Source organism: Sus scrofa, chromosome 7, assembly GCF_054392235.1.
Source record: "Sus scrofa isolate SSC_HxYL_T2T_F1_AM1 chromosome 7, Sscrofa_HxYL_maternal_Yorkshire_Landrace_v2.0, whole genome shotgun sequence".
NCBI lineage: Eukaryota > Metazoa > Chordata > Mammalia > Artiodactyla > Suidae > Sus > Sus scrofa.
In genome coordinates, this window is record NC_139389.1 from 114773344 (window position 1) to 114800197 (window position 26854).

A 26854-nucleotide genomic window follows, 5' to 3' on the forward strand; every position below is an offset into this window, starting at 1 on the left:
AAAAAAGGCTACCCACATGCTGTATCTAATTATTCAACAAAGTATCCTCTTCAAAATAATTACCAACTAACAAGGGTATATATACTTCCTTTTGTGAAATGGAGGAAAAATGGAATTTTGGAAAACAAAAGCAGATTCTTCTATCAGCTTTACATTATAATTTCAGGGTTACAATTTTTGTTTCTAATTTTCAATTGGTATATCTCCTAATAGTTAATTTTTTTTTTAAATCTGTCAATATACAAGGGTTAGTGATCTTCAAGCACCTAAGTACATTTGTAGAACATTACTTTTAGACATCATTTTGTAAAATAAAAAAATCCTTTTGTTTTTAAATCTTTTGGTTTTCTTGTTGTTTCTAATTTTTTATACTTTATGTATAAACCTAAGAAATATTTAAAGGGACAATACAAAGTCCCTTTGTATTGTATTGTACACAATCAATACAATAAAATAATTCACAAACCAATACCAATATGAATGAATGAGTGGAGAAAAAGACGAAAGCCCTTTCTTACAGTAGGAATCCAATTAATAAATGTAGAAGAAAGAATAGAATATTTTTTAAATCATTACTTAGTGTCACTTATAGCAGTAACTGATTCATAAAAGAGTCATCATTAGATGCTAAAATTTGCAGGTGAATGTATGATGAAAAACAGACTATGTTCAAGTTTCAAAGAGTCTCCTCATAAAACAAATAATTTAAAAGTCATAATATAGTAACTTTACAGTAGAGAAACTTGGCAAGCAACACTTTAACCAAAGTTCAGTTTTCACAAGTAGAGACAAATCAACATTACATGCCTCTTGATATGCTATCCTAGGAAAAATTCAACACCAATTCTCTGAGTTACCTGCCAAAAGTTTATAACCTAAATCTAGTCATGAGGAAAAAAACAACAAAACTTAAACAAATGATATTCCACAAAATAACTAGTTAATACTCCACAAAATTGTCAATGTCATGAATGACAAAGAATAAATATTTGTTCCAGATTAAAGGAAATCAAAGAGAGATGATGGTCAAATGCTCTATGTAATTCTGTACTATTTTCTTGGGCCAGAAAAGGACTATTAAGTGGCAAAATTTGAATAAAATCTATAGAATAAATCATAGTATTGATCCAGAGTTAATTTCCTGAAGAGAATGTACACACCATATTATTTAGAAACATTCATAAATCATGTCACCAAGTAGCTCAAAAAAAATTTTTAGATATAAATATATATGGAGAGAGATACATAAAATGATAGAGAAAGTCTGATAAAATATGAATACTAGAGGAATTGACATAAAGTATATACAGGAATTCCCACTGTGGCTCAGCAGTGATGAACCAGACTAGTATCCATGAGGATATGGGTTCAATCCCTGGCCTTGCTCAGTGGGTTAAGGGTCCTGAGCTGTGGTGTAGGTCACAGACGTGGCTCAGATCCTGTGTTGCTGTGGCTATGGCATAGCCCGGCAGTTGCAGCTCTGATTCAAGAGCCTGGGACTTCTATATGCAACATGTGCACCCCTAAAATAAGTAAATAAAGAAATAAATATAAAGGATATACAGAAATCCTTTGTTCTTAATTTTTCAACCTTTAAAAATCTGAAATTTCAAAATGTTACCTAAAGGGTAAGTAACCTCCATTTTGAATTGGGTCTATAAACTTTTTCTATAAAGGACCAAAAGACAACAGTAATTTTAAGCTTTGTGGGCCATATGGTCTTTTTCAAGTCTCAACTCTGCTACTATGTCACAAAAGCACCCACAGACAAATTGAAAATGAATGAAAGTAGCTATGTTCCAATTAAATTTTATTTACAAAAATCAGCAATGGGCCAGACTGAGCCCACAGGCCACAGCTAATTCTTGGTCTAGCTCACACCAGAGAAAATTAATCAGAAAAATTACATTTTCAGTTAACGTGTACTGATTGAGCACCTTCTGGACACTATGTTAAGTGCTTCACCCACATTAATTCATTTATCCCATCACAAATGATTAAGCAAATACAATAACTGTTTTCATTCCCCAAGAGGAAATGGGCGTAGGCAAGTTAAGGAATGTGCCCAAGGTCACACAGCCAGTAAGTAGTAGACTCTGGATTTGAATCAGGTAGAGCTGTCTTCATTCACTGAATTATAACCAATACGCTATAGTTCTCACAGGAACTGAACTATACTGTCACATGTAACAACTAAGGAACTATAACCATTTTAATAATGGCTAAAGAACTATCCAGACTCAAGATTTACACTCTGAGAAGGTATTTTTCACAAACCTCCTGTAGCTGCAAAGAAATAAGTCCCAGTTGATCCTGACGTCTTTCCACCACCTCTCTTTCTGTACGCATTTCTCTTTCTATTTCCTGAAGCCGTCGCTCCACCCGATCTGAAACCTTAACATTAACAAAGAGAAACAGAGATATTATAAAGCTGGTAAGGGAGAAAAAAAAAAAAAAATGGGAGGCTAAACTGAAGAGATTATTTTATGCCAGATACATTATTGCCTAAAGCATTTAAGACTGGCTTGTTTGTAAAGCCCTTTTTAATGACTATTATAAAACAGGTCACAAAAAAACTGACTAAAAGTCACAACAGAAAACTATTACTAGTTTCTAATTAACACAAACTTGGATCCCCATAAAGGACATAAATTTTTCAAAGTATAATATGACAAAAGATCGGTTAAAGGTAATACACTAGAAAAGAGTGCCCTCTGGTGAGTTAGATAAAATAATACCAATTTTGCCTACAACTGCACTTATTACCCTAGTAATGATAAACTAGTCTATATATTTGCTTCTCTTTCACTTAACTATCTATAAACGTGACCTGCCCAGGATGGTTTTGATGTTTACGGGCAGCAAATAATTGAAAGGGATTTTCATTTTCCTGTCAATCTTTTCTACTGTGATTTGCTAAAAATAAACCAGCTGTAAAAGATCAAAAAGTAAAGTCAAATGGAAAAAATGTTTAATTGGGATTCTCTAAAATAAACATGAAAGAATTTTCTCTCTAATGCAAGATTTTCCTTGCTAAAAGTTGTGCAAATTCAAATACACTTTATGCATATCGTTATATATTTCCCTAAATATCACTATTTGACTATATTTGGTGTATATTTGGTGTAGAACACATGGATAGGAGACATTTATATTCATTTAAGAGAAGCAATTCTATAGAGCCAAGAAAGGTCCTGGTCACAAGGGATGTTCTAAACTGGATTATGATTACTGTACAACTCAGTACATTCACTAAAAAACACTGAATTGTACACTTACAGCAGATTAATTTTATGGTAAATTACACATCAAATAAAGTTATTTATTGAAAAGACATTGGTAAACATCAGTTTAATTAGTCAATAAAGGCTAAGCCAAAATATCCCAGCAACAAAAAATAAGTAGTTAACATTTACTAAGACTTGATAAGTCTTGGGTTTCCAACTTTGAGTGCTTAAAAATAACTAAGATATTTACTATGACATTCATAGTGCTTTACTAAAAACTCAAAACACCCTTTAGCAGCAAGCTTCTAATTTATCCTACCAATCAACCCTAATATCCCAACAATTTACTATTGCATCTGAAATAAAGACAGTACCTGCTGTTATAGAAAATAATATTTAGGAGTTCCCGTCGTGGCACAGTGGTTAATGAATCCGACTAGGAACTATGAGGTTGCGGGTTCGATACCTGGCCTTGCTGAGTGGGTTAAGGATCCAGCGTTGCCGTGAGCTGTGGTGTAGGTCGCAGACACAGCTCGAATCTGGCATTGCTGTGGCTGTGACTGTGGTGTAGGCCGGGGGCCATTGGCTCCGATTCAACCCCTAGCCCGGGAACCTCCATATGCCATGGGAAGCGGCCCTAGAAAAGGAAAAAAGACAAAATAATAACAATAATACTTAAAATACTAAAAAGTAAAGAGTTATTTTGTTCCATTTTTACAAAATGGAAATATCTTTGCTGTTCACTCACTATAAAATGTAATTAATGGCAACATTTATGAAAAAATAAGTAACAGAGAACCATGTCAAATACATTAAGATGGCTATTATCAACAATGACGACAACAAAAAGAAAAGTGTCAGGGAGGATGTGGGGGAATTGGAACCTAGTGCATTATGGACAGGATGTAAGAGTGTGGTCACTATGGAAAACAGTATGGTAGTTCCTTAAAAAATTAAAAATAGAGTTACCATATGATCCAGTAATTCTATTTCTAGGTATACGCCTAAAAGAACTGAAAACAAGGTCTCAGAGATAGCTGCACACCCATGTTCACAGAAGCATTATCCATAATAGCCAAAAGGTGGAAGCAACTCAAGTGTCCACTGACAGATAAATGAATAAACCAAATGTGACATACCTATAATGGAAGATTATTCAGCCTTAAAAAGGAAGAAATTCTTACACTTGCTAAACATGAATGAACATGAATGAATTGAAGACATCATGCTATGTGAAATAAGCCAGTCACAAAAAGACAAATACTGTATCATTCCACTTATATCAAGTACCTAGAGTGGTTACATGCATAGAAACAGAAAATAGAATGGTGGTTGCCAGGGGCTGGGGGAAGGGGAAAATAGGTAGTTGTTGTTTAATGGTTATAGTTCCAGTTTTATAAAATGAAAAGAGTTCTGTATTTGGTTTAAAACAATGAGAAAGTACATGATAACACGACTGAACGCTTAAAAAGGTTGAAAATAAACAACTAAAAATAAACAATATATAACGATAAAAAGTTTTTTTTAAATGTGCTAATACCACCTATTAGAAGGGAAATAATGTTAAGCACTGTGTTGCATACTTTAAGAAATTTTTCCATGTGTATGTGCATAAGTAGTCAAATACATATCCATTTCATTTAAATTTTTAAACAAAAATTGAGGGTTATACATTGTTTTATAAACTTTTTTCAGTTTATATATAATTTTTTTCTGCAGTTCACATATCATGGACAACTTTCCATGACAAATATACATCCTCATTCTTAACAAAAGCACAGTCTCTGTAACTGATTAAAACAATTCCCTCTTCACAAAAGAATAACAATTATTTATTTTTACTGGCATATGCTGTGACAAATACTCCCATATAAGATCATTTTTATATAATCATTAAATGAAATTATTGAATCAAAAAGTATGAATCAATTATAAAATAAAACACGGACCTGAAAGAATTTTGAATTTATATCCAAATCTTCTATTCTAAACAAAAAGACTGAGGAAGTGAAGTAAGGTATTAAACAGGGAATCACACAACTAATTAATGAGAAAAATGTACCCAATACAAGGCACCATTTCAGGAAATATCTTGTAATTCCCAGGTCCATTTTCATTCAATTCAATAAGTATATACAGACACTAATTTGTTCCAGCTTTATGCAATGTAGAGGTTAGAGATACAGCAATACACATGATGTATCCACAGACCTTGTGTTCAAATAGCTTCTTTCTATTGAAGACTGACGTTGAATGAGTATTTAGAATTTCTCTAATTAAATTCAATAAGTTGAATGATTTCTAAATTTCAAGAAAAAAGGCTATGCTTATTAGCACCCTATCAAAATGAAAGCAGTTCAAGTAACCAAATCAAAATCCAAGATTATTTAGACATTATCTAATTTGCCATGATAGATAGTACATGGGATGATTTAGTTACTATATTTGAAGGAATCTTTCTCAGTTTTGAAGTAAAGTTTGTGTTAAGCACCTTCTGGCATGGTGTTAATGGTCCCTGCTTCAATTTCCTCCCCTTGAGTATAGGCTGACCCTAGTAACTTCCATCAAATGAACAGAACATAACAAAAGGGATAAGATGTCACTTCCACGATTGGTTTCCAAAAATGTTCATCTTGCTAGCATGCTCTCTCCTGCCTTCTCACTGCTTGCTCTAATGAAGCAAGCTGCCATGTTGTGAGATGCCCTGTGGAAAGACGACATGTCAAACAAGAGAGGACTCTGAACAAGAGTCATAATGAACTATGCTTCAATCCAAACCAAGAGAGAAATGAATGAGCAAGAATGCAGAGCCATTCTAGTCAAGCTTTGAGATGACTGCAGCCTGTGAGACCCAGAGCCAAAGGGCCCTGCTAAGTCATGCCTACATTCCTAACCCAGAGAAACTGTCAGATAATAATAAAGGTTTAAACCACCAAGTTTGAGGAAATTTGTTATGCAGCAATAGATAACTAATGCAATTTTTGTAATCTGTTTTCATTTTTTTTTTTTTTTTTTTTGTCTTTTTGCCATTTCTTGGGCCACTCCCGCAGCATATGGAGGTTCCCAGGCTAGGGGTCCAATCGGAGCTGTAGCTGCCAGCCTATGCCAGAGCCACAGCAACGCAGGATCAGAGCCGCATCTAAAACCTACATCACAGCTCATGGCAACGCCGAAATCTTGACCCACTGAGCAAGGGCAGGGATCGAACCCGCAACCTCATGGTTCCTAGTCGGATTCGTTAACCACTGCGCCACGACGGGAACTCCTGTAATCTGTTTTCAAATAAATCCCTACCCAAGAAATAAACTAGAGAATCTGATGAAGGACTCTCCATTCCACACACAAATTACTATCCATTCCGTAAAATGTTCTCCATTTCAAAATATTACCATCTCCTGTTTCTTCCACAGTAATGGAATTTTCAACTAGACAGGTGGCTGCCAAATGTAATCCAGCTGCTAGCTGGCCATGTGTCTTAAATTTTGGCAAACAGGATACATGAGTAAGTGCGGTGGTCCAGGTTCCTCCCATCTATTGCTTCACCATCCCCAAAATGTTATCATGACTGCATGGTTTAAGCTGGGTTAGTGCTACATCCCCATTTCAACCTACATAAAGAGAGAGAAAGTCCCAGATAAGCGGCTTTGTTTTCAAGTTGTACACACCACTTTACTCACGCTTCGTCACAGGGTCACAACACAGCCACACAGAAAACTGAAACATGTCATCTCCACGTGAGTAATCATGTGCCTGAATAAAATAGCTAAGGGGGAGAAGGGGGCTGATGTGAGAAGGAATATGGGGATCTGAAACCAAAGGGAAGAAAAAACTTAATATTATGGACCAATTAGAACTAACATAACTTCAACACACATATTGTAATTTTAAGGTAAACTATCTTTCATCCTTTTTGGAAAAGAATAAGATAAATGCAATTCTCAGATGAAAAGTGCTAAATGAGGTTATTTAAAATACTAATTATTAAATTGAGCAATATGTAACAAATTACAAAAACACAGACTTTAATCTTGTAAATCTACCAGTTAAATAAATTATGGGGCATTCATTCAATGGAATGCTTTAAATATTAAAATAAAGGAATTAGAAAGCTATTAGAGGCTAATTTGAAATAATCTCAAATCTCAAAAATATATTAAGTGAAAAAGGCAATATATAGAATAGTGTATTTATTATGCTAACTGCTAACAATTATGTAACAAAAAGAAAGAGCAGGAAAGAGAGGCCTTTGTCAAGGTGGTAACCTTCAACACTGACTTGAATGACAAGAGGAAGCCAGGCATGCCAAAAATTGAGGAAGGAAAAAGGAGAAGCCAGTGTAACACCCTAACACAGGAATGAATTTGGCAAATTCAAGGTACCTAGAGAAAGCCAGTTAATATTGGCACTATAGGCTATGGTAAGAATGTTGAAATAGAAAAGGCTCCAGTAGGGTTTAAAAAGTTTGGGAGTAGAGTTCCCGTCGTGGCGCAGTGGTTAAAGAATCCGACTAGGAACCATGAGGTTGCGGGTTCGATCCCTGCCCGTGCTCAGTGGGTTAACGATCCGGCGTTGCTGTGAGCTGTGGTGTAGGTCGCAGACGCAGCTCGGATCCTGCGTTGCTGTGGCTCTGGCATAGGCTGGCGGCTACAGCTCCGATTAACCTCCATATACCGCAGGAGCGGCCCAAGAAATGGCAAAAAGACAAAAATAAATAAATAAATAAATAAATAATGTGTTAAAAAAAAAAAAAAAAAAGGCATGGGAGTAATCCACCATGATGACAATTTTTAAAAATCACTTGGTTACTGTCAGCTCAGATACGGGCAATTGTAGGAGGTAGAAACCAAATCCATTGCCATGAATTCAGTAAAAGTGATTGAACAGAAGTATTGAACATTAGACAGAAGTAGACAGACAGAATTGAGCAAGATTTCAAATAAAAAAAGACAAGATCTGACAATGAACTGGAAATGTGGTATGAAGAAGATCTGGAATAAATCCTGGGTAACCACTGGATGGACTGTGATGCTATTTCCTGAGATAGGAAAAAAGCGATCAAAGGAAGAGCAAATAAAAACAGCTCTAAACAGAGGGGCATGGACTTTGTACCTAATGGCACAGCAGATATTTATACCTTTGGAATGATAATTCCCAATGATAGAATTATTTTAAAGACTACATTTTTTATTGATTCCTCACATTTATTTTCTATTTCTAAGACTTAAGGGAAAAACAATAACAAAAATACAATAAATTCATTTTTATTAGAGGCCATATCAACCAATCAAACTTAATACTAGATATAAAAGACAAGATACAAAAATGCCTAAATCTTTAAATTTAGTTTCTGTTTCTAAGACTTAAGGGGAAAAGCATTAACAAAAATACTAATAAACTCATTTTTATCAGAGGTCATATCAACCAATCAAACTTAATACTGGATATCAAAGACAAGATATAAAAAATGCCTAAATCTTTAAATTTAGTAACAAAGACAACCAAATAATAATAAAAATTAGAATAGCTTTTAAAGTTAGCATTTAATGAAAGAAGGTGAAACAAATGCAAAAATATTGTTTATAGGATTTTATTCTGGCTTTTCAATATGTTGATTTTTCATATCTTTAATATCGGCTGGTTTAAAATCGACTTCAGTAAATATCTATTATATCTCCTACTGTTGTACTCCATGCACTAACTATCTTTTTTTTTTTTTTTTTTTTTTTTGTCTTTTTGCTATTTCTTGGGCTGCTCCCGCGGCATATGGAGGTTCCCAGGCTAGGGGTCCAATCGGAGCTGTAGCCACCAGCCTACGCCAGAGCCACAGCAACGAGGGATCCGAGCTGCGTCTGCAACCTACACCACAGCTCGCGGCAACGCCGGATCCTTAACCCACTGAGCAAGGGCAGGGATCTAACCCTCAACCTCATGGTTCCTAGTCGGATTCGTCAACCACTGCGCCACAACGGGAACTGCGCATTAACTATCTTATCCTAAATGCAGTGTTGAGAGAATTCCTAGAGTTCGACTAATGACCAACTCTTCTAGAAGCAGCTGGATCCATGTTTACATTTTTAATTTAAATAGTGACGCTCCTATAGAAAACAAAATAGGAGTTCTCTTGTGGCACAGCAGGTTAAGGATCTGGCATTGTCACTACAGTGGAATGGGTTTGATTCCTGGCCCAGAACTTCCACATGCCACAGGTGCAGCCAAAAAAAAAAGAAGGAAAAAAGAAAAGTCAAAAGTGACTTAAACTTTGGAGTTCCCGTTGTGGTTCAGCAGAAGCAAATCTGACTAGCATCCGTGAGCATGCAGGTTCAATCCCTGGCCCCACTCAGTGGTTTAAGGATCCAACATTGCCGTAAGCTATGGTGTAGGTCAGAGACGCAGCTGGGATCTGGCTTTGCTGTGGCATAGGCCAGCAGCTGTAGCTGATTCCACCCTTAGCCTGGGAACTTCCGTATGCCACACCTGTGGCCCTAAAAAAAAGTAATAGAAATTAATATGCACTCATATCACACTCAACTGGGTAAAATCTAGACAACTAATCAACTAAAATTTTCTCTGTGGTATGAGGCCCACAAAATACTGGTTGTTTATTATCACAATTAAGTGTTAACAGAAAATATTTTCCATAACATCATGCTAGAAATAATATCTCCCTTCCAATGGGCAGTTTGAGGGAAAAAAAAAAAATCTATGGTTCACAAAGGATTAACAAATTAGAACTTGGCATATGTGATAGGAACCAATACTTTTTTGGCTTTCAAAGAAAAATTTGTTCTGGAGTTCCCATTGTGGCTCAGTGGAAATGAATCTGACTAGCATCCATGAGGACACAGGTTCAATCCTTGGCCTCACTCAGTCGGTTAAGGATCTGGCATTGCCATGAGCTGTGGTGTAGGTTGCAGGCATGGCTCGGATCCCACATTGCTGTGGCTGTGATGCAGGCCAGCAGCTATAGCTCTGATTTGACCCCTAGCCTGGGAATTGCCATATGCCACTGGTGCAGCACTAAAAAGACAAAGAGAGAGAGAAAAAAAGAGAGAGAAAGAATATGTTTTATAAAACATATTTATAAAAATGTGTTTTGTAAACTTTCAAGATATATTTTAGTTACTGAGAAAATGCAAGGTAAACAATCATAGCATCAGAATAATGCACAATAAATGTGATTAAAAGCAGTTACCAAAAGATAATGACACTGGTGGGAGATAGGGGCAGCCATTCATTTTTCTTTATATATTTGTACAATATTTAAAAGTTTTCCACAGTAAATGTGCATCATTGGTAATTTTATTTTAAACCTAAATCTGGGTTGGGAGTGGGGAACAGCTCTAGCCTGAGAATTTAAACGTTCAAACAACAAAACTGCATGTTCCCTGACAACACGCTATCATGAATTCACAAATACAACACAATATGTCAAACAGTTATAAAATGTAAATTTGACTTCAATTGGAAGAAGTGAGTCACAAAAATCTATATTTAAGCCTTGCACAAATTGAAAGTAAACATCATGTGGCCTTCAGAAGACCTTCTAAAATTTGACAATGTTATTTTTAAGATTTTAATCAATTTAAGTCCTTAATCAGAACTACCTACACCCACGTGAGGTTTGAGATGTTCTCTGCATAGTTATGAGACGATCTTACTTTGAAAGCAAATTACAGAAAGCCCAAAACAAGCTGTAACATCACAACTGAATGCCAGGAACTAACAGATAGACATTTCAACCACATGCATGATTAGGTATGTACAATTTTCCACATAAAAGGATGTGACCTGATAAGGTGGGAACACTGGACAGTTGGGTAAACAAGCAAGTTGTACAAACCAATTACAGCAATAAGCTGAGAACACTAGTAAAGTGTGACATCCTGGTGCAATCATAGCTTTAAGTGATTTGGAGTAATTCTTGATGGCAATGATGCAAGAACTCAGGCTTTCTTTGAATTCAGCTATTAACTTTGAACTCAGTGGTTATACCTTGGATCCATATTAACACTCTAGACTATGTAGATAGTATTTGATAATTTTACTTACTATACAAAAGAAATAAAAATAAGTCAGTTCATTATGGGTTCTCTCATTAAATGGTAAAAGGTGAAATTTAATAAATATAATGTGTATTATGCAAATGAGCATTTCAAACTCCAAACTCAAACCATCCCACCTGCCTAACAATGTCAAAAACCAGCATGACAGTATAGCTGGATATGTCCGTGGCTTAGTCAGATCTACAAGGATCTCAGCAGAATATTGAGGATATTTGAGTTTGGTTCAAAAGTCTTGTTATATGCATGCTCACAAATTGTATACCTATGTAGCAAGTAAAGGAAGCCTCATACAACAGCTGAAAAACTTGATAAAAACTTGATGGGCATTAGAAATAGCAAATATAGTAAGGGAATTGGATATATACAAAAAGATTCAGCTTCACTTCTAAAAATGACAGACAATTCTGACCAGTCCTTCTACTAAAAATAACTTAAATAGTTAGAAACAATATTTTGAAAGAAAATCTGTTATAAGGCATTGGAAAGCTAAAAAGATAAAGACATATAAGATTAAAAGGCAAGAGAAGAAATCCAGAGAGGTCAGTCTATCATTTCTCCCTGAAATATCAGTCCATTTCAGAAAAGACCACAAAGACAGGGAGAAGATGAGTAGTTTTTAGTAGAATGTAGGACTACAGGGGAAAAACTGGAGTTGAGAGTCTTTCTAAAAAAGGGAGTTCCTGGTTCAACATCCCCCAACCCCGCATGCCAGCCTTTGGTCTAGAATCCTGAAGGACTACACACTAGCAATAAGGATGAATCTTACATAGTTGAAACCTGGCACTGAAGTTTAACAGTGCAATATCTCAACAATAAATGACAAGGTTATTCATAATTGCTATGGCCCCAATCTATAACAGAAAGCAAATATGTCCATAATTATCATCAAATTACCTATGCATGTTTTCTATGAAGAGGATGAAATTTATTTCCTGTCATCAAAAATAACTAGATAGGGAGTTCCCACTGTGATTCAGTGGATTAAGAACCTGACTAGTATCCATGAGGATGCAGGTTTAATCCCTGGCCTTGCCCAGTGGGTTAAAGGATCTGGGGTTGCCATGAGCTGTGGTGTAGGTCTCAGACGCAGCTTATGTCCAGTGTTGGGGTGGCTGTGGCATAAGCCGGCAGCTTCAGCTCTGATTCTACCTTCTACCCCCTGGTCTGGGAACTTCCATATGCCTCAGATGCAGCCCTATAATGGAAAAAAAAAAAAAAAAAAAACCTGGACAATCAATAATAAACAGAAGACAAAAACAATGTGATCCAAATCCAAGAAAAATAAGAGATAATAGAAGCAGACCTACAGAAGATCCAGATAATGGAATTATGAGACACAGATACCCAGGGGAGTGGTGGGACGGGAGGGGAGAAAGAAGAGAAATAAAAATTCTAGAAATGAAATATGTAATAATTGAAAATAAAAATCAGTGGGTGGGTTTAACATATTTGATTCAGTGGAAGAAAGAGTAATTAAATGAAAGGTCAGAAAAAACATTTAAAACAAAGAATGGAAAAACAAAAAAGAATTATAAAAATGGGAGCTCCCATCATGGCTCAGCAGAAATGAATCTGACTAGCATCCATGAGGACGCAGGTTCTATCCCTGGCCTCGCTCAGTGGGTTAAGGATCCAGAGTTGCCATGAGCTGTGGTGTAGGTCACAGAGGTGGCTCAGATCTGGCGTTGCTGTGGTATAGGCTGGCAGTTGTAGCTCCAATTAGACCCCTAGCCTGGGAACCTCCATGTGCCATGAGTGCAGCCCTAAAAAGACAAACACACACACAAAAAAAGAATTACAAAAATAAACATAAAAGAGACAAAAAGGATACAGTGAAAAGTCTAATGTTAAATGAAATTTGAGGTCCAAAAAGAAGAGACAGAGAATGAGGCAAAAGTAATTTTTGAAAAGATAATAACTATAAACACCAAACAACAAATCAAGAGTACAACTAAGCTTGTTAGAGTAAAACTATAAAAAACCCAAAACTAACAGGAAAAATTCAAAAGCAATTAGAGTAAAACATATCATCCAAAAAGGCACTACTAAGACTAACAGACGACTTCTCAACAGAAACAGCAGAACCCAAAAAATGATAAAATGATATCTTCAAAGTATAGAATGGAGAAATAACCACCTCTCTAGAATTTTATATCCAGGGAAAACCTCTTTCAACAAACAAAGTGAAATAAAGATAGTTTCAAACATATAGAGAGAGGATCTGTGACCAAAAATCCACTCTAAGGGAAATTCTAAATGGGACTCTTTCAAGAATATGCAGATTCACTCCAAACGAAATTTTAAAATATGTTCCTATGGCATATGTGAAATCTCAGAGAGATTTGAAAGGAATGAAGAACATAGAAAGAAATGGAAAACAAACAATGGTAAATCTAAATGAACAATTACTGTATAAAATAATAATAGTGATGTCCTATGTGGCTCAATTAAACATAGAATTAAAATATGTAAGAGAGACAGAAAATTAGAGAGTGAGGTTAATAGAGTTAGTGTTCTTAGATCCTTGCATTTGCTGGGAAGAACTTAAAAGTGCTAATTTATACTAGATTAATAAATTAAGGATGCCTGTTTTAAAGCCTACATTAGCCATAAAAAGAATAACAAAATAAGGTACAATTAGCAAGATAATAAATAAGAAAAATGAAAACTAATCCAAATGACGGAGAAAAATTTAAAAAGCAATGTAGGTAGAGCCAATACAAATAGTAGAATGGTAGATTTACACAGATTAAATCAATATTTACATTCAACATAGCAGGGTAAATTCTCCAAACTAAAAACAAAGATTGATTTATTTTTTACATGTTAAATGACACTCTCTAAAATAGCATAAAAAATATCAAATCAAGGCAAAATCTTCTAAACATTGTATCTGGATAAAAAAAGCTATAAAACATTACTGGAAGGATTTGCTACATTCATAAATTGGAAAATTCAATATGTCAAGATTTCTATTCTCTCCAAGCTGACCTACAAAAACAATGTATTCCAATCAAGATCCCAGCAAGTTTTTAAATAATTTCATGTTGCTTCTAAAATGTATACAAAAATGCAAAGAGTAAAAAACACACAAGACAAGCTTGAAGAACAAAGTAAAAGGACTTACTCTACTGTATCACAATTTATCATAAAGCAACATTAATCAAGACAGTGTGATATAAGCTTTAGGATAGACAAATTAACCGGATGATTGAACAGAGTCCAGTAACAGAGGTACATATGAACATCTAATTTATGACCAAGACAGAACTATAAAGTAGAGAAGAAAGGATGATCCTTTCAATAAATGAAACTGAATCAATTGGATATCCGTATAAAGTGTATGACCTCTACTTCACACCAGAAACACAACAATTCCAAGTACATATCAGATCTTTATGTGAAAGGTAAAACACTATGCCTCTAGGAAATTATACAAGAATATTTTCATGATTTTTAAAATAGGAAACAACTTCTTAAATAGGTCAAAAAAGCACTAACCACAAAAGAAAATATGGAAAATGAACTAAATTAAATTTTAACAAAAGACCATTAAGAGAGTTAAATAAGAATAAACAGCTGTAGAAAGGGAGACAATATTTGTAATACATATAACTAACAGAGCTCATATACAAAATATATAAAAACCTCCCACAAATCAGTAACAAAAAGACAAGTAACCCACTTTTCAACAGTTGGCAAAAAAGCAAACTGCCATTCAAAAAAGAAAACAGCAAATAGTCCATAAACATATGAGAAGATGTTCATCATCATTAGCAATAATGAAAATGCCAATTAAAACCATGATAAGATACTGTAAGCACCTAACATTATGGCTACTATGAAAGGCTAACCTTTGAAAATTGTTATGATATTTCATACCCTGCCAGTGGAAGTATAGATCAGTGCAACCACTTTGGAAACCTAATTTATCAGTATCTACTAAATCCAAAGGCACCTAGCAATTGTACTCCATGTTATATATCAAGAGAAATGCATGTATATATGCACTAAAATAAAAAGATTGGTAACAGTTTATTTGTAATAGCCCAACATTTAAAATAATTCAAATATCTACCATAAAATGCTAAAATACTATTGCAGTGTATCTACACAATGAAATACTAAGGAGCAATAAAAGTTAACAAACTGCGAGTACATGACATGTCACCCAGAAACATCACAATCATGATTAGCAAAATAAGTCAAACATACAAAAAAACCATGCCCTACATGGTTCCATCGCTACAAAAAGTTCAAAACAGGCAACGTTAATCCACTTAAAAGCCAAAACGGTGGTCAGAAAAGGAGAAATTAGTGATTGGAAGGGGGAATAAGGAGGCTTCTTGTGCACTGTCAATGTTCTATTTCTAGATCTGAGTGGTGGTTACATGCACATACTCACCTTATAATAATGTATCAGGCTATACACTAATATATGCACTTTTCTGTCAGTACACTGTACCTCCAAACTTTTTAAAGAGAAAAAAAAAAAGCTGATCTCTCTGAAAATAGAGCATATTCATCCCTTAGCATATGCTGCCGATACATTCAAGCTCCAAAATAAAGTCAACATATGTGAAAGGAACTATAAATTCGGAACAATAAATTCAGTAACAACTGGAGAAAATTTTCTACCTTTATTCAGAAACTCTCAGTTTGAATAAACCAGGTCAAGGAAAGAAAATTCTGCTACCATTCTTTGCCTTAAAAAAAACAAAGGTATTGTGGGAAATAATACACAATGTTCCACTTGAAGTACATAAATTTGTAACAGTTTAATGACAATTTCTGCTGATAGTTTCCTCTTGAAACAAACAAAAAACCCTGATGATGTAAAGATATGGACACTGTATGTACTTTTTCACTTTTAATTACAGCAAGAATAGTAGATCACTGAATAATAAGTATCAACAATCTGAGTTTGAGACAATAAAAGTTGAGAATTAGGGTATTTTCAGTCATCACCATGTCAAACAAAAACAGATAGTAGCAGGGTCTTTGCAGCAATCAAGATTACATGCTATGTGAGATTACTTGAAATGACCTGACAAAACTTAACGTGAAGTGCTACAGAGTCACTACCAAAAAAACTCTGTATTTCTCAAATATCATTTAATAAAAATCACAAAATCACTGAGTGAGTAAAACTTTAAACATCTTTCAAATACCCCTAACTCTAAAAATTGTCACTAGTATACTACCACTTTAAATATTTCAAGCTTAAATATTTAAAATTCATGAATATTTTACAAGAGGTGCAAAAACATTTTTAGACAAAATAGCATAAACCACCCAAAAAGTTAAAATCTACTAAACTTCATTGTGATGACAACCAGCTCTACCACTCTATAATCTGCATGTGAAATAAAAGTTTTTGTAAACAAAGAGTTCTCACCACTTCTTTTCTTTGGGCTTCATTAAGTTTTTCGGTCAGTTCTTCCAAAGCCCTTTTTGTTTCAGCATCCGATCTGCAACCAAAGAAAAATATCCTAAGTTGGCTTTTTGAGAAAATATATATAATTCATGAAATTTACAACATCATAATAGGTTGCTGCATAATAACTCTGATGCAGTGGTTCTTAAATGTTAGCAAACATATGAAACACTTGGAGGGCTTCTTTTAAAACAGACTGCTGAATCAGTAGGCCTGTGATGGAAGCCAAGAATGTGCATTCCTACTAAATTCCTAGGTGGTACTGATACTGCAACTACATTCTGAGAAACAATGCAATACGGAAATACAACCTTCAATAAACAAGCACATTGTAATATATCCCATTTTAAATTAAGGAGAATGAAAGAGTTAGGGAAGGCAAAACTATTGATCTTACATCCTCTCTAGCAATTCATAATCAAATTACAGTGTGCTGTATAAACAGCCATCACTAATTTATCTCCCATTACCTTTTTTCCTATAAAATTAGTAATATACATAATAAATAACATAGTACTAAAAAACTTATAAAGAAAAAGCAAAGTCATTTCTCTCTCTCACACTTATCTCTGGTTCTAATCCCCATGGGCAACTACATTTTCTTTTGCTGATTACCTCTACCATTTTCAACTCTAGACATTTTCAACTCTGCTTTGAAATATTTAAATCACTCACACTCCTGTCCAATTTATATAAACTTATTACTATTTTTAGTCATTGTACTGGTTATCTATGTAAGTGATCTCATATATTTACACACCTTATACATTAGTCCAGCAAAGAGAATTGATGCTTTCTGCTTACCTTCTGTCATGCTTGTGTTTTAGTCAGTTTAACTGGATCACTAAATTTCTTGTGGTTTTGGTTTTTTTAGAGTTTCCCATTACCTTTTGGCCTTATATGGGTCTTATCATATCATTGATATTTTTCTCCCACATATTACTGAATCAACTAGGTAGAAACAACTCCATTCTCATTGAGTACCTTCTTCTCAAAAGACACTTTCAGCTCTAATTAAGTAATTACTTCCTGCATCTGTTATATGGCTATCATGCCAGGAATTACTTTCACTGAGATTCTGAGCTAGTTTTACTGTTTCTATCATCTATCTTACTCTTTGTTTTTTCTTTTTAGGGCAGCATCTGTGGCACATGGAAGTTCCCAGGCAAGGGGTCAAATAGGAGCTGCAACTGCCAGCCACAGCTACAGCTCACAGCAACACCAGATCCTCAACCCACTGAGTGAGGCCAGGGATTGAACCCACATCCTCATGGATACTAGTCAGATTTGTTTCCCCTGCACCACAATGGGAACTCCCATTTCCATAGTTCTAAATACCATTTCTTTATGCTCACCACTCTTAAATCTAATAGAGACTTTTCCTTAAGAGTTCCAGAGTAAGTATCTAGCTGCATATTTTACACTTCCACTTCGATATCTCAAAGGCACCTAAAGCTAACATATCCGAGGTCAAACAATTTTTATGGCTCACCTACCCCTCATCAGTCTTCCGTATTTCAGGAAGTAGATTTATCAAATATTCAGTTACTCGAAATCTGACAGTCATCTTGGTTTATTCTCCCTAATCCCTCATATTCAACCCATTACCAAATTCTAGCTCTTTAATGTTAAAAAAACAAAACAAAACAAAAAAAAACTTGAAATATCTTCACTCATCTTTCACTTGCCATAATCTTGGTCAAGTCATCATCTCTCATGCTAATGCAGCAGTCTTCTAATTCCCTCTCCTCTAACCAGTTTTCCATATGGCATCCAAAGTAGGTGAGTTCTGAATTAAACATTATTTAATCCTTCCTAAAAGTCTGCTTTTCAGTGTACTTTTATTATCCATTGTACTTCTTCCAATAAATACCAAGAAAAAAGTGAAAAATTAGTAATTAACTGAGAATATCAACCTTTCTGAATCATATAAGAAGTTAAACCTAATTTCCTACCAAGGATTTTTATAAACATGAATTAACAATTGTGGTACAGGTAAAGCAGAACTGGATCCTAAAATTCTTCCTCAGCCATAAAGTTAAGCCACCAAGGTTCAGAGGAAACTTGACCTATTTTGGATTAACTTAAGTTTCTCTGCCTTACACATGCCTCTAGATCACACAAACTATTAATAGATGGTACCAGTCTATTGATCAGAAGATTCTCAGTTCACTACTGCATAGCCAAATTTAATTAAACTGGTCAACTAAACCATCCCTGCAACTTCTCCCATATCTGTCCCATACAGGACAACTATTTCCTGAAACTCATATTCCTAGTGCTTAATTTATACCCTTCCTTCAAATATGGAAAAGCTACATAAAGCCACTCCAAGAACACAGTATAGTAGAATGTTAATGCCATTTTTTAAATTTTTATCAGCTTGCCAGAAATAAATGCTTAAGTATTAAATTAACTAACAATTGCCAATTTAAAAGATTAGTAAAACAGCTCAATAATATACTTCAAAATGAATAAAGCATTTAAATTCCTGAGCTGCTTGTGAAGATTGATCTTAAGCCACAAGGTATATAAGTGACAAAGAGCACACACTCTGTGGCCTTACTTCCTTGATTTGAATTGACTCCATCAACTCTCCCCTGTCTAATATCCAGCAAGTTAAGTTACTTAATCTCTCTGTGCCCATTTCCACTTCTGAAAAATGGGGATAATGACCATCTCATTAGAATTTTTGCAAGAATTAAACCTAAATCTACCTGACACAAAATAAGTGTTCAATAGTAGTAAGTACTAGTAGTAGTAATAATGGTAATAGAAATTACCATTCTTTAATTCTTATTACTAAAATCCCTGCTTTTCTCATACAGAAGCAGATAAGTTATGCAGACTATAATTGATATTCATAGATTTAACATTTATAGCTTTGACTCTTTTTGCTACAGCAGCACAAAACCAGCATGAGGAATGGTTTCATTAGCTAGAAAGGGAGTTAGCAAGTGAACCCAGTAAATGAATTCCAACTCACCTTTGTTGTTCCCTAATCATAGCTATAAATAAGACTGAGACTTTCAAGATGGGATAAAATGATTTCTTCTTTTAAAATATGGCCGCTAAATGAAAGCCACCTGTCACTGCTGATGATAAAAATGAAGACAGTGAAGAAATTTTAAATAAAGTCATACTTCTTAGGGACTACCCAGAATTGAAAAATTTGCAAAGACTGGGCAGATATAAAAACCAGCTCCTAGGAGTTCCCATCGTGGCGCAGTGGTTAACGAATCTGACTAGGAACCATGAGGTTGAGGGTTTGGTCCCTACCCTTGCTCAGTGGGTTGACGATCCAGCGTTGCTGTGAGCTGTGGTGTAGGTTGCAGACGCAGCTCAGATCCTGCGTTGCTGTGGCTCTGGCGTAGGCTGGTGGCTACAGCTCCGATTGGACCCCTAGCCTGGGAACATCCATATGCCGCGGGAGTGGCCCAAGAAATAGCAAAAAGACAAAAAAAAAAAAAAAAAAAAAACCTAGCTTCTAAAGATTTCAACTGAAAGCAAAAGTATCAGATTCTATACTGGCTCATGTCCACTGACAAATTCCACCCTATGCTTTTTATTTGCTCCATTGTCTGTCAATTAGTCTCTGTCTCTCTCTCCAATATGTTTGCAAATTTACCCCTCTGCTAAGATCTCACAATGTGTCTCTCCATAATGTCAACATTAAATTACAATAAATTAAAATTTTTTTCAAACATGAAATTAATTTTTCTAACATTGAGTCATGATATTCTGTAAATTTAAGGAGTTTTGAACTGTTCTATTATACTTAAAAATATGAGTTTAAAAAAAAGCACTGTTTTTTAAATCACATAAATATGTCAACTACAGAACTTATTTTATTCTTCTAATAATTCATGCCTCCAACGAAAATCATATTCAGCTCTTACCGGCTTCTTCTGACAAGTTCCCGGTTGAAATCATCTCCAAGGCGAACTTGTTCACTGCTGAGGTCTCGGAGGGACTGATGAAAAGCATGAAACTAATAAAAGCAAAACACAGTTATCCGTTTAGGATTCTGTTGAATTCTTTCATGAAGACTCACTGAAGGTAAGAATAAGAACTTGTTTTCTGTAATAATGCCCAAATCTTATAATGTTATCAAGACAAATAAAATAAATGTCTATTCTGAAAGATAGACAATATTTTTCCCAATGAAAAATTTTTTAAATTATATATAACATGAACCATTACATCCATCCTCTATAGTGCAGTATTTTACCCCTTATAGATAGTCTAGAAAACGGGTCAGAAAAGTTTCCATAAAGGGTACAAGAGCAAGTATTTCAGGCTTTCGGGTTCTATGGCCTCTGCCACAATTACTCAGCTCTGCTAGTGTGGCACAAAAGCAGTTAGCCATAAACAAATGAGCATGGCTGTGTTACAAAAAAACTTTATTCAACTAGAATATATGCCTTAGTGTACCAACTCAGGCTGCCAAGAAACCCTTGCCCTCAGGCACCAGGAACCATGAATAAGAATCTGAAGCAACAATGTTCACGATGAGACCAAAAATAAACCAAAAGTCCATTAAGAGTAGAAAGGAGATAAATTGCAATATATTCCTCCAGTGGAATATCACCCAGCCCTGAAAATGAAATAATCAAACCCACCTACACTTTAAAAACAAAACATCAAATGAAAAAGGCAAGTTACAAAAGAAGATAGTATTATTCCATTTATATAAAGTTTAAAAAGAGGCAATGCTAAACAAGATACAAGCAGTAAAAAGGATTTTTTTCTTTAAATCAAGAGAATAATTAATACAGAAGTTAAAATAGTTGACAGCTCTTGGGGACAGAAGGAGTATAAAAGAGGCTTGGAGGTGTATAATAATCCTGTTTCTTGCTCTAAGTGGTGGTTACATGGCTTTTCATTCATATTATTGTATTTTTAATTGTAAATATGTACACTATACATATATGTATAGGCTATAATTTATAATAAAAAAGTTACACAAACTTGAGGAAACAAATTGATTCATTTCAACAAATGGACACTGAGCAACTAATCAGAGCCAGCAATGGCACTGGGAAACAAATGGGTAAGAATTTAACATGGGAGACAGATACGTTAACAGAACCACAAACACTGCATCAGAGCATTAAGAAAATATACCAGCATATGGAGCTAAAAACAAGAAAAGGATGAAAACAAGGAAGAACAAAAAATAAAGGAATGAAGGTAATATTGTAGATGAATAACAGACAATTCACTTAAGTTTTGCCATCGTGATTTTCAAGTTTTGCAAACCAGAATCCTAGGACTCATTTTTGACACCTCCTTTTTACTTACTCCCACCCTCCCCAAAGGCCATATGATCTTCAAGGTCTTTCATTACATCCACTAAACCGTTTTTAAATTTACCACCTTATCTCCAACTCCATTTACCGTAATCCAAGCGACCAGTAGCTCAGATCCAGAACACAGCAATATTCTAATTGGCTTGCCCACACTGACTATTTCCTCTACTAAAGCCAGAGTGATCTATTCTCAAAATAATTGTCACCCTGTTAGATGGCTTTGCATGGTTTCAGGGTTTCAAACTTCTTTAGCCATATGGCTTTCTTTAAATGATTCACAGGTGCTTTCTTCCCTCCTGCCATGGTATTTGTTTTACCGCAACTGACTCTTACTCAACTTTTGGATCTATCTCAATTAGCCATTCTTTGGGAAGCCTTCCTGAACTGAGACAGGTCCCATAGCTCTATGCTTCTTTCTGTTACAGCATGTTATCTCAACTCATAATTATGAGTGTATTTACATACTTTTTTATTGGTATATAGCTCCCCCTCTAAATGGAATGCTCCATGAAAAGGCAAGGTTTTTGCTCATCACTGTTTTCAAGCACAAGCACAGTCCCATGACAGAGGCACTACATAAATTAAAATGGAAGACTAGATAAGTAATGTTAAGACATTGTTCTCTGCTCCAGGTTTAATCACATAATCCACACTAGCAAGTTGCACTCACCAAAAATTAAGTCAAGGGAAAGTTTCTACAAGATGTCTTCTAATGCACTTGATTCTGCTATCTCTATGTAATACGACAAGAAGCAAAAGCTGCAGATGACTATCTTAAACTCTGAGCCCTCAACCTTAAAACTAGCAAAACAAAGAGATCAAAGTAAGTAACATCTCCTTGCCCTTTTCTAATTAATTTAGCTACCAAAGTAAAAACAACAACAAAATTTTCAGCTCTTGCAGACAGAAGATTAAGAAGTGGGAAAAGAAATATATCCATAGAACAAATACTTTCAAATCTTTAATGAATACATAGAAAAAGTCTAGAATTCCTGCTTTACAGAAGTAGCTCCATCAATGATTCAACAATCAAAAAAACACTAATGGAAAAATCAATAGGTTAACCAGACAAACACTAACTTGTTCTTGCTAAGCCAATCTTAGCAAAATAGAAAGTAGCTGACTTAGTAGGATACGTATACAGAAGAGTGAGCCAACTGAACAAGAACATAGAACATGTCAACTAAACTCACTTTTAAATGTTCTACAGAGTACAATCCCCCATAACAAAATTCAAAATAAATACGATGATCAATACATTGAAAATAAAATAGTTTATTTGGCTTAAAAGTACAAAGTTAGTCATGAGCAAACTCTTAGTTAAAATATAGCCATAAAATTCAAGTGTTAGTCATTTAAATAGAAATGTAAGGAATACAGACTAAAGAACGGGTTCAAAGTACCTGGCCCATGTCATCAGTCTCCTGAACAAATCGGACACCGGTTCTGGACCTATTTCTTTTAATGCCCTGTTGATCCCCATAGTCCTTTAGAGGTGAGGTAGGTGGAAAGCGGTGGCTCTCTTTACAAAAGAAAGAAAAGGGAGAAGATTAAAAACACTACATGAGAAGAAATAATCTAAAATTTTACTCAATAAGTAAAAGCAGACATGGATATATACATGCACCTGCCATTCAGATTATTCCCCACAAACAAGTATCTTGCTATGGCCATAAAATTCCACAAAATTCCACTTATCTTCCTCTTAAAGCCAATTAAATGAACATAAATAACTTGGAAATAGAACACATCAAAAGTTCTAAATGACTATACCTTTCAAAGAAGCAATAAAGTATTTTCTCTCACATCAAAATAATTGTTTAAAAAATTAACTTTAATAACTCCTTAAAATAATATTCATAAAACACAATTTTTCAAATAAGTTAATTCTATCTAAAATCTGCATTGTGTTTAAAAGTCAGTATAAACTAAACTACATAAAAAGAATAGCTGATTGTGTCCAATTTTTAATCATTATTATCATGATCAGCAGCATTGTTGACAATCAAAGCTCATGTTCACTCTAGCTAAGTCATCTCTTCACTGAAGACTTTCCTAAGTCTTTTCTATTCAAACATGAACTTCAGTGCTATAAGAAAATACAAGTAAGATTAATTACATGTAAATTAAGTGTTATCACCTTCTATGTAGCCATCAAAATCTAGCTGCACATCAAGGATAAAATTCCCATTTTTAACAAGTGTCACAGGGTATTTCATAATGAGACATCTGAAAAACTATGAAGCTAGAATAAGACTTATAATCCAGGAAGTACACCACATGATAAATCCTATCTGTGTGTTTGTTTTGATTGGAGGCAGACAATTAAATCCAGATATTTTCAGGTAAAGCTCTACATAGTCTTCAGAGTTAGAGGAGAACAAAAGCAACAGACTCAGAATATCAAAGTCCCACAGAACATATTTCAAAATATTCACTATAAAATCCCAACTGCATCTTCTAACATCTTATCTGTAGGATTTTATGCATGGGTTGCATTTTCCAAATATTACATTATTCACTTCAGGCATATCTTTAAGTCAAAAAAAGGTTTTCAGGACATCTGAAGAGTTTACCTATCACAGTGCCACCGTCGAGGTCACTTGTACTCAGACTTGTAACAGAAATACTTCTTCTCCCTCCTGAGTTTCTCGATAAACGCTGACTCCGAAGTTGGCCTATTGATTGTTCCAAGCTTTCTTTTAACTAAATTAAAGAATATAATGAAAGCAGATTTATCTCTTTAAACAATTTCCAAATACAAATAGCCTAGAGATTTTTAAGGCTATTTCTGAATTGTTTGGGTTTCCAAAGGGAACTGATATCAAAGAATATTTTGAGAAATATAAGAGAAATATAAAAACAGTAAACAAAAATATTTTAAGAGCCAATTCCAACATCTGGTTTAAATAGCATTTGTCACTACCAATTCCACCTTTCTACGACCAGAATACAGAAGAAATGTCTACTAGCTAATGGTTTACAAAACCAAATTGATGTGCCATCCGTTCTTAGAAACATAACAAGGTCAAAAATCTGAAAAAGAGAGAGAAAGCCTTCCTCCCTTCTATACATTCCTTCAAATACCCCAGATCTGTAACAAACAGGAAAATGAACAGCTGTCCCAGTGACTACTACTATGGAAAAAAATGTGCACTGCCCAACTCTGCGTCAAATATCTCTTTCATTCATTCAAAGATTTCAAATCCCAGAAAACAATGCGGTCAGCTGTTGGACTGCTAGTACAAACTAAGGATCACAGTTTTCCAAATGCCCTATGCAGATTATTAGGGAGTTATCCAGTAGGGGATAGAATAAGACATCTTTTTAGACCAAAAGAGCTACAATAAATAAAAACATGCTTAACACTGAGAATAGCATCCAGAACTATACAGAACTATAGAACTGTAAAAGAAGATTCAACTAAAACTCAAAGGAACAAAGAGTAAACTGAGGAAAATCCATATACCCTGAATTGCTGACAAATATCAGGTCTAGATATTTTAGCCAAGGATGAGTAAAAATAATATAAATAAAGGTAATGTATTATTCCAGAAAACAAGTCACCCATAACTCTTTACAAAGAATGTAAAAACAAAACAATTGATTGACAACACAGGGCTTCCTAAATTTAGCCATAATTAAAAGGTAGAGCATCACTTAGGGAGAGAACAAGTTAGTTTCCTTGGGTAACTGCACAGAAAGGAATTAGCTTCAGCTGAAGGGACAGCACATCTGAAATAGAATATGAGTCACATATAAGAAAATCTTTTTTATTTTGGGTGTTTGGATTTAGTTCTTCTGGAAAACCAAGGTTTAAACAGTCTGAATTAAAAGAAGTAGAGCTAGAATTTCAGGAATCTATCTCTATTGCAGCTCTTGTTTCTGAAAAAAAAAGAAAGAAAGAAAAGAAAAAGCTAGTAAAACTAGTATTTCCATACCCTCTGTTCCCTCCTTCTCTAAATTGGGATATGTGCAATACCTTCCAGCCTGAATGTTCATCAGCTGAAGGACACAGACTATTGATCCAAGGAAACAGAGGTGAGGCCTGGAAGAACTACGGCCTACCTGGAGAGTAATTTATACACAAGTAAAATAAAACTTGTCTAACATAAAAGTAGATGAGAGGTCTTTCACAGTGAACATAAAATAGCATATCAGTAATCTATGACAAAGGCTCAGAATAAAATTAAACAATGTTAAAATTTAAAAGGTCAAATCCAGAGTTCCCATCATGGCTCAGCAGAAATGAATTGACTAGTATCCATGAGGACGCAGGTTCAATCCAGCATTTTCATGACCTATGGTGCAGGCCGCAGACGTGGCTCAGCTTTTGGGGTTGCCGTGGCTGCAGTGTAGGCCGGCAGCTACAGCTCTGATTTGACCCCTAGCCGGGGAAACTCCATTTGGCACAAGTGGGGCTCTAGAAACACACACACACACACACAAAGGACCAAAAAGAAAAAGGAAAAAAAAAAAAGCTCAAATCCAAACCATAACATGAAAAAAGAACTAGAAATGTAAAATGACTTTAGTGACAAGTTAGTGACGGAACCAGCTCTACTAACTTTTCCTGTGTTTATCATTACTACCTGCATTTTTCATTATCATCCTTTTAGAGGCAAAGTCAGCTGACATTTCTAGTTATTGCTTTTTTTTTTTTTTTTAAGGTAATTTGCCCTTTATAGCTCTGGATATTTTTAAGATTTTTCTATTTGACTTTGTCAGTGGTTTTACTATGATACAACTACGTGCAGTTTTCTTATAACTATCCCATTTCTGACACATAGACATCATGGAATCTGTAGTTTGATC

At 34.9% G+C, this 26854-nt stretch overlaps 1 protein-coding gene across 27 annotated transcripts in view; it reads right to left on the bottom strand.

Moving 5' to 3' along the window:
- Nucleotides 1–26854, bottom strand: part of CEP128 (centrosomal protein 128) — a 414256-nt gene that overhangs the window by 342820 nt on the left and 44582 nt on the right. For all 27 annotated transcript variants that reach the window (XR_014811239.1, XM_084969948.1, XM_084969954.1 and 24 more), the window contains 5 exons: nt 24616–24745; nt 23443–23561; nt 20627–20718; nt 16689–16761; nt 2278–2394 (listed from right to left, as the gene is read on the bottom strand). Coding sequence is in view for 26 of the 27 variants with exons in the window: in XM_084969948.1 (XP_084826074.1) it covers nt 2278–2394; nt 16689–16761; nt 20627–20718; nt 23443–23561; nt 24616–24745 (531 nt within the window). In the remaining variant the exon portion in view is untranslated. The remainder of the gene's footprint in view (nt 1–2277; nt 2395–16688; nt 16762–20626; nt 20719–23442; nt 23562–24615; nt 24746–26854) is intronic.